The 9,292-nt window shown below is 37.4% G+C and overlaps 1 protein-coding gene across 1 annotated transcript; it reads left to right on the top strand.

Annotated features, from left to right (window-relative positions):
- Window positions 1-1,293: 1,293 nt before the first annotated feature.
- Window positions 1,294-8,217, top strand: LOC127648198 (zinc finger protein Gfi-1b-like). The gene is made up of 6 exons (XM_052132780.1): window positions 1,294-1,377; window positions 1,673-1,917; window positions 4,589-4,752; window positions 4,991-5,128; window positions 6,299-6,464; window positions 8,002-8,217. The coding sequence occupies exons 2-6, from the start codon at window positions 1,701-1,703 to the stop codon at window positions 8,199-8,201; spliced, it is 885 nt and encodes a 294-aa protein (XP_051988740.1). The 5' UTR covers window positions 1,294-1,377; window positions 1,673-1,700; the 3' UTR covers window positions 8,202-8,217.
- Window positions 8,218-9,292: the final 1,075 nt, after the last annotated feature.

Raw genomic sequence — 9,292 nt, 5'->3', positions numbered from 1 at the left:
AAAGTCTGAACTTGCATCTGTGGATGCAGTGGCGAGTGCTGTTGACTAATGATATCATGATATCATTAAAGATTAATTATATTTTTTAAGACAGTGGCGTCTGAGGGGTCAGAGGTCATGCACATTCAGAAGTGGTTTTCGTCTTGCCCTTTACGCACTGAGTTTTGACCAGATTCCTTGAATATTTTAACTCTGTTGTGCACTGTAGAGGGTGAAATGCCCAAAATCCTTCCAATTTGTCTTTGGGGAACATTGTTCTCAAAGTGCTGGATTATTTCCTGAAGCATCTGTTGGTAAATTGAGTCAAAGTCTCGAATGATCGGTGCTCTTGAAGGACTCGGCTGTTTTTGGAGGCTCCTTATATACTATGAAACGATTGCCTGTTTAACATCTCCTGTTTCACATCGCCTTATTTTAACTCAACAAATTGTTATTAGTCTTAAATTGTCCCTGTCTCAACTTTTGGAGCGTGTTGCAATCATCTGATTTGAAATTGCTGTATATAAAATAACCTTGAAATTCACAAGGTAAAACTTCATATAATTTAGTCTATTTTTATTTCTCCTAAAGGAAACATCTGAGACAAAGTTGATCCTTAAATGAATCATAACTGATCGCTAAATTAGGCTGAATGAACGATTCAGATTTCATGTGTGAAGAGATTCTCTTGGGTTCCTCAGTGTCAAAGGCCCTCAAGAATCATCAGAAATCTCTCACACTTCCTGTGTGGCCTGTGACGCCCCCCGTCCTGACGACTTCAGGACTGAATCACAACTCAAACACACAAACGCATCTGCTTCACGAGGTGAGTCTGACACACACAGACAAATATCAAGATATTTGACAAAAGAAGTGACCAGTTTTATTATAAACGTGACCTTGTTTTCCATGTAACTTCTGTTAGTGTTTCATTCAGCTGTTGGACATTATGCATACTATAAAATGCTATTAAATATAATATCAATTCACACATAACTTTGGACAGTTTGCTATAATATTAATATATTTATAATAATCATAATTTGTATACATATATTTATTATATACATTTTATGTTTGTATTTATTATTATTTAAACATGTATGTTTAATAATTGTATTTAATTTAATGTGTTTATTTAGTTTATATTTATGAGTCTTATTATTTTAATCATGTTCTGAGCAAATGGCATTTTGTGATTTTAATAACTAAGATTTAAAAGAGATTTAACAAACGAATAATGAAAGAAGTATTTAAACTCATTTGTTTGATTTAGTAAATGAAGTGAATGATTTGTGATTGGGTTTGTGTTGCAGGTGACCCGGTGCAGGTGTTGTGTTGTTCCCGTCTCTAAACCTCAGAATCAGCTGGAATAACTGAAATCACTCACTTTAACAGGTGCGACACAATGAACCACATTCTGCACAAAGCAGCATCTGCCGGGGCTTTGCGTTATCTTTTTGTAGCTTTCACAGTTTACAGGATTAATATCTGGATCATTTTAGCTCGGCAACTGCTTAGTCCCTTTTATAAAATGAAGTGTGATTAATATTTTCAAATTCATAATCATTAATAACAATACATGTAGATACTATAATATGGAAGATTATGATTTGCACTGTTTTGAATTATAATTACAATATAGTTACTATATTACATCAAAGATTGAAATGTTATTGTGTGTTCATTTCAGGTCGTGTTCAAACTCCTCACCTGATGAAATGCCTCGATCATTTCTAGTGAAGAGTAAGAGGGCGGGGCATCACTCCTCACGCTCCGTCCACTCACAGATTCAACAGCATGATGGACAGGTGTCCAGCTGTCACTCAGAGGCGTTAGAACAGCGGCCCGGTTCACCTACTGACAGCGAAACCAAGCGTTCATCACTGTACTGGACCAAAAACAGCTCTGATGCTGAACACTGGAACTCCACTGCAGGTACTGAAACACAGAGAGTATAATGGGATTATCTGGTACCATGGGAGTACCACGCTTTGTTTGAAGTATGTAGACGTACATGTAAGTGTCATAGTATGTCAACATTATACCATGGGACACAGACAATATTTTGGGTATTTAACCGCAGGCACTTTCATGTTCCATGGGTTGATTTTTATTTAAAAAAATACAAATATCATAATAATAATAATAATAAAAACAGTTTTCAGCTTTATATGAAGGTCTCGTTAAAACTGACTTGGAAACGTTTTACCAGGCCTTCATAATTATTTATTTTTTGCTGGTTTTAGACTTTCAATACTTCTTTTAAACGCTAAAAATCCATTATAAAAAGTACAAATTATTACATGTGGAAAACTATGATCAGGTGAAACCATTTCAATATTTATTGTGTGAACATGATTTCTTTAAATACAAATGAAGAAGAATTACGACTGTCCCGCAGTTGTGGGGTCATTTCCACCACACCAAACCATTTTGTCCCTAATAAAGTTTTGTCAAAAGTCAGTGTACTTGTTAACAAAGCGGACAAAAGTGTGAGTGAAGAACATGCTTGAGATGAAAAATCAAAGGAAAAATCACTATTTTATTGGCCGTCATTTCCAATCAAGCTGTGATTTGTCAAATTATGTAAAAAAAAAAATGTAATTGTGTATATTTAGGATACATCAAATGTTGGCTACGAAATTAGCATTAGCAAGACAAATGTGTCGGCTATTTTTAACTTCAAAACCATTAAAAATGTCAAATGACAGAATTCACTTGAACATTTACATTTATGCATTTGGCAGATGCTTTTATCCAAAGCTGACTTACAGTGCACTTATTACAGGGACAATCCCCCGAGCAACCTGGAGTTAAGTGCCTTGCTCAAGGACACAATGGTGGTGGCTGTGGGCATTGAACCAGCAACCTTCTGATTACCAGTTTACCAGTTATGTGGTTTAGACCACTACACCACCACCACTCCACAATACAGTATTTGAGATGTGCTGGAAATCACATGATGACACACATCTTCTTTATGCATGTACAGACACTGCTGGACATTGTTAGAAGACAAACGCAATAAACCAGTGAGAGTGTGAATAATGTTTTAATCCGGCTATACTTTCTAGAAGTTCACTGCTAAAAGTGCCCAAGTTGAAGGAAGACCCATATACCAAAGTACCATCGGATGCCATCGTTGGACTGTGCCACCAGCACAGTACTTTTTTATAATGGTTTGATATTAATATTGTCTGCCAATCAAGCACAATATAAAATAATTCCACACTGAGAGAAATATTATATCTTGATATTTAGCGTGCACTGAAAACTCAAATAAGTTGACTTTACTCAATTGAATTGAGTTGTGGCACTTCAATACTTGTGTAATTAAGTTCACTTAACTTAATGTTCATATAGAATTAACTATTTAAGTAAAGGGAACTACTGTAGAGGCAAGTAAGTAGACTTAACTCAGATTTGCTACTTAAATATTGTTGTTTCAACTGCTAGGCTAAACCAAACCCTTACCCAGCAATTGCACAGCTTAAATAATGAAGATATAGAACTGATTCTAGGTCAATAATTAACCTCCGTGAAGTTGGAACCCCATATAATGAAATAATCACCAAAACTGTTGCATTCGTTCGTGCTGTGTTTGGTTTGGTGATGTCACTCTCCACCCCATTTCGCTCCAAATATCGATCCAAACCGGTGCTGGTCGTTTGTGCTCGATTTCTGCCGTTAAAACAAACGTTGTAACTATTTCCCTTCCTTAGATATAGCAAAAATGTATTCGGGAGCAGTGACATCATTCACCGTGAGTGGTGGTTGTGTAGTGGGCTAAAGCACATACCTGGTAATCAGAAGGTTGCTGGTTCGAACCCCACAGTCACCACCATTGTGTCCTTGAGTAAGCCACTTAACTCCGGGGGGATTGTCCCTGTAATAAGTGCACTGTAAGTTGCTTTGGATAAAAGCATCTGCCAAATGCATAAATGTAAATGTAATTCTCCACCCCGTTTTGTCTAAATCATTCAAACTGGTGTCATTCGTTTGTGCTCGATGTGTGTCGTTAAAATGAACACTTTATCTATTTCCATTCCTTAGAAATAACAAATATGATTCGGGGCTGTGACATCACTTTCCACCCCAAGTCATCCAAATCGCTCCAAATGACCAGCACCGGTTTGGGTCGATTTGAGTGAGATGGGGTGGAGTGTGACATCACACAGCCCAAAAAACAATGCTTAATATCTCAAACACCAAACCAGCACAAACGAATGCAATAGTTTTGTGATTATTTCATTATATGGGGTGCCAACAGTGATGACAACATCAGGGTTTAAGGTGGAGTCCCGATATCTGAAGACATCTGCTGTAGAAACTTGGTTCTGCAGGCGTCTGATTTAACACCTTTCCTCTTGAGAAATCGTGTTCTTGTTGCTCATGAGAACTGAACTATAATGTATCTCCCATGAAGTCATCTAATCAGAGAAATGAATCACAGATTCTTGAATGAGTCAGTACTTTGGTGTTTTTGAATGAACTGTTTACAAACACTCAAGAGAATAAATCTTACCACATTACCTTTTTACATTTTCAACATCTATTCTATTCTATTCTATTCTATTCTATTCTATTCTATTCCTTGTGCTGGCAGTGCATCAGTGTGGTGTCTATCAGCCGTCTCACTCTGAGCTGTCGGCCTCTTCTGTTGCTGTGGAGAGAGAGACAGATCTGGAGCGTCTGATTCAAGCGTTACTCAGTCACCATCAGCTGATGAACGCTCAGACGCCACTGCGTGAGTGTCCGCTCTGCGAGAAGGTGAGAAACTCCCATCTGAAGCACTCAAAGCAATGTTTCTGAATGTTTTAGATTATCTGCAATGGCAAAGATATATTTTCATTCATGATGCTTAATGTTGACTCCTTGACATATTAAATGTATTAAAAAAAACAATCCACAAATTTGTTCCAAACATTTTCTACTTTACAATATTCTCATTGGTCTACTTACACAGTGAGTGATATTAACTGGTTTATTAATGGATATTTGTGTTTAGCTCTTGTCATCTGAGGTGGGTTTGGCATCTTATTTGCGCAAGTCACGTGACAACAAGCCTGCTCTCCCATTGGATGGCTCCACAGGCCACGTCCAGCAGCAATATTCGTACCGACCTCCAGGAATTCTCAGGGTGAAGGTAAGAGGAGTACTGAATACTAGCTATTTTCATGTAATACATACTGCTTTGTATATTTTTTTATATTATGTGAAACAGTATGAAGAGTGCAAGCTTCAATCAGTAGTATGTTAACCTGCCATCACATGACCACAGTATGCTGCATGTTTTTTTATTTATTGTATCCCCATTTCTCCCTATTTGGACTGCCCAATTCTCACTACTTAGTAGGTCCTTGTGTTGGCACGGTTACTCACCTCTATCCGGGTGGCGGAGGACAAGTCTCAGTTGCCTCCTCTTCTGAGACCGTCAATCCGCGCATCTGATCACGTGACTCGTTGTGCATGACACCGCGGAGACTCACAGCATGTGGAGACTCATGCTACTCTCCACGATCCACACACAACTCACCACACGCCCCATTGAGAGAACCACTAATCACCACCACGAGGAGGTTACCCCATGTGACCCTACCCTCCCTAGCAACCGGGCCAATTTGGATGCTTAGGAGACGTGGCTGGAGTCACTCAGCACACCTTGGATACAGAGATGGTTCCACCTCTATAAAACTAAATTGTGCCCAAGAAAAAAAAGACTAAAACAGCAATTGCGAGTGGGATGGCCAGGCTACCGTCCATGGTGGCCACCCCTGGCCACCCCCTAGCTCCGCCCCTGTAACAATGTCTTTCCCTAGTTGCTGCTCATATCCAATTTTAAGAGGAAAAATAACATGAAACAGGCTGGGTCGGAAATAACAGGCTGGGAGGAATCAGCTTTTTTGGAGTCGACTCCCCATCACCAGCAATTCCTGTTGCAGCATCTGATGACACCTACATAAATGATTTATCATCCCCTACCTCAGATAAACATTAACAACTGATGCAGCATTTGCTAAAAAAGGTCATGAAGCTCTAAACTTAGTGGCTCTTAATCGCCGACCTGAAGGGAGGTCTTCAAATTCGTTGTGAAGGAGATAAGTCCCGTTTTTCACATAGAGCGGACAGACTTAGTTGCCCTACACACGTAACACCTGATCCTAAATTCACAATTCCCTGCCGCTGCGCTCTACTTTTATCATTCATACCATAAAACCAACAGATAGTACACATAGAGATAGTAAGAGTAGTATATTAGGGTGCATAGCTTATTTACATGTGTGTGTTTAATCAGTGTGTGTGTGTTTGTGTTCAGGAGAGGAGTTTTGGCTGTAAGATTTGTGGGAAGGTTTTTAAGCGATCGTCGACTCTGTCCACACACCTGCTGATTCATTCAGACACAAGACCGTTCCCCTGTCCGTACTGCAGCAAGAGATTCCACCAGAAATCTGATATGAAGAAACATACGTTTATACACACAGGTGAGAAACACACACTTGTTATATTAATTATTGTTCTCAGTAACACTAACTCAAATTTGTTCATTCACTAAATGTCTCGTTCAGCCAAGACAGTCAAGACATCTTAAGATTTACTTTTTAATCATCTATTTTCAATCATCAACCTTTCGATTAGCTACAATAAAAATCAAATACCATTTTATCCTTCTAAACATATTTTTTTCTCTGAAGAACCTCTTAAAAGATGTTCCAGATAGCACATGTACATCTCCAAAATGTCTGTTTTAGATCTTTTAATCTAGAAAGCATCACAATCTATTAAACATCTGTTAAACATCTTAAAAAGATCTGATTTACAAACACTCTACATCATAAACATCTCAAAGACATCTGATGAATGTCTTATTTTCATCCGAGAGAAGCCTGCACAGCACACGTACATCTCTAAAATGCCTGTTTTAGATCTTTTTATCTGGAAAGCATCATAATCTGATTAACATCTGCTAAACATCTTAAATAGATCTGATTTATAAACGCTCTAAATCATAAACATCTTAAAGACATCTGATGAATGTCTTATTTTCATCCGAGAGAAGCCTGCACAGCACACGTACATCTCTAAAATGCCTGTTTTAGATCTTTTTATCTGGAAAGCATCATAATCTGATTAACATCTGCTAAACATCTTAAATAGATCTGATTTATAAACGCTCTAAATCATAAACATCTTAAAGACATCTGATGAATGTCTTATTTTCATCCGAGAGAAGCCTGCACAGCACACGTACATCTCTAAAATGCCTGTTTTAGATCTTTTTATCTGGAAAGCATCATAATCTGATTAACATCTGCTAAACATCTTAAATAGATCTGATTTATAAACGCTCTAAATCATAAACATCTTAAAGACATCTGATGAATGTCTTATTGACTTTCAAGAGGAAACCTGACAGTACACATACATCTTGAGATGTCCGTTTGAGACCTTTTAATCTAGAAAGCATCACCATCTAATAAACATCTGCTAAACATCTTAAATAGATCTGATTTATAAACACTCTAAATCATAAACATCTTAAAGACATCTGATGAATGTCTTATTTTCATCCGAGAGGATCCCTGACAGTACACATACATCTTGAGATTTTTGTTTTAGATCTTTTAATCTAGAAAGCATCACAATATATTAAACATCTGCTAAACATCTTAAATAGATCTGATTTACGAACACTCTACATCATAAACATCTCACAGATATCTGATGAATGTTTTATTGACATCTGAGACAAATACGCTTTATAGACGTATTGCAGAAGAGCAAACAACGTAAAACATATGTCTTTCAGATGTAAACACACACATCAAATAGATGTATGTGTGCTATCAGAGATGTCTCTTAAGAGTGTTTCATCTGGAAAGCATCACTTTATAATTAACATCTGATAAACATTTAAAAAAAATAAAAATAGCCAATGCCGATTTGAACAAAAAACCAAAAGTGGATACTGTATTTCCCCTTGATGTTGTAAAATAATCTGACCGTGTTTGTGTTTCACAGGTGAGAAGCCTCATGTGTGTGTGGTGTGTGGAAAAGCGTTCAGTCAGAGCTCGAATCTCATCACACACAGCAGGAAACACAGCAGCTATCAGCCGTTCAGTTGCTCTCAATGCACACTCAGTTTCCAGAGGAGAGCTGACCTGCAGCACCACCTACAGACACACACTGAGAACAACAACGGACTCTACCAGGGGACCTGAGAGAAGACATTCAGCAGACGTCTTTAAGACGTTTGTAACTCTGATCTTTTTAAGATGTTTAGCAGATGTTAATCAGATTGAGGAAAAGATCTAAACCAGACATTTCGGAGATGTACGTGTGCTGTCAGGGTTTCTCTCGGATGAAAATTAGACATCAGATGTCTTTAAAAGGTGTTTGTATTTTGGATCTTTTTAAGATGTTTAGCAGATGTTTATCAGATTGTGACGCTTTCCAGAGGAAAACAAATCTAAAACAGACATCTTGAAAGTGTTCGTATGTTATCCAAATTCCTCTCGGATGTCAAAAAGACATTTAACAGATGTCTTTGAGACCTTTATGGTTTATGTTTGTAAATATGATCTTTTTAAGATGTTTAGCAGATGTTAATTCAAACGCAGTGCTTTCCAGATGAAACGCTCTTAAAAAGACATTGAGCTCATTGTTATAATACAATCATGATGATTTTTCACAAGTCAGTATATGTTGCAAACTACATCAAACTCTTGTATTTTAAAGAAACAAGTAAATGTGACGTCTGATGATAAGACCTCTTTAATAATAAACAATAATGCAACCAAATCATTTGTGACAGCATTTAACAGGTTTTTCTGGATTGATAAGGTCTCAGCAGTTGCTTAAGTTTTGTTTTAAAGTTTAAAATGTTAAAAATGACAGCAAAAGTTTAAAGCTCTACCCCAAATCTCACTGCAGTCACACAGCGGTGTGCACGTCCAGGGTTTATTTCTTTAATGCTGACATTAACTTTAAAGGAATATTCTGAGATCAATACTTAAGTTAATCGACAGCAATCAACAGCATTTTTGGTATTTTGTTGATTACCACAAAAATGTATTTAGGCTCGTCACACCTTTATTTCCATTTTTGAGGTTATAATGAGGCACTTACAATGGAAGTCAATGGGGCCAATTTTTGGAGGGTTTAAAGGCAGAAATGTGAAGCACTCGTTTAACTTCTGTTATAAAAGTATTATTTGAGCGTAAAATAGTCATTTTAGGGTTTAGCGTTATGTCGTCATGGCAATAAAGTTGTAAAATTGGATAACTTTACACAGAAAAGGTCGGGTTAGTTT

This window comes from Xyrauchen texanus, chromosome 8 (assembly GCF_025860055.1).
Source record: "Xyrauchen texanus isolate HMW12.3.18 chromosome 8, RBS_HiC_50CHRs, whole genome shotgun sequence".
Classification (NCBI taxonomy): Eukaryota; Metazoa; Chordata; class Actinopteri; order Cypriniformes; family Catostomidae; genus Xyrauchen; species Xyrauchen texanus.
This window is presented reverse-complemented; position numbering and strand designations above follow the sequence as displayed.

Bases quoted from the DNA above. Each gene is read 5' to 3' on its own strand.
- LOC127648198 (XM_052132780.1), top strand. From the start codon at position 1,701: ATGCCTCGATCATTTCTAGTGAAGAGTAAGAGGGCGGGGCATCACTCC. The intron at 4,753-4,990 runs GTGAGAAACTCC...ATTTGTGTTTAG, and splicing joins AGTGTCCGCTCTGCGAGAAG to CTCTTGTCATCTGAGGTGGG. The intron at 6,465-8,001 runs GTGAGAAACACA...TGTGTTTCACAG, and splicing joins ACATACGTTTATACACACAG to GTGAGAAGCCTCATGTGTGT.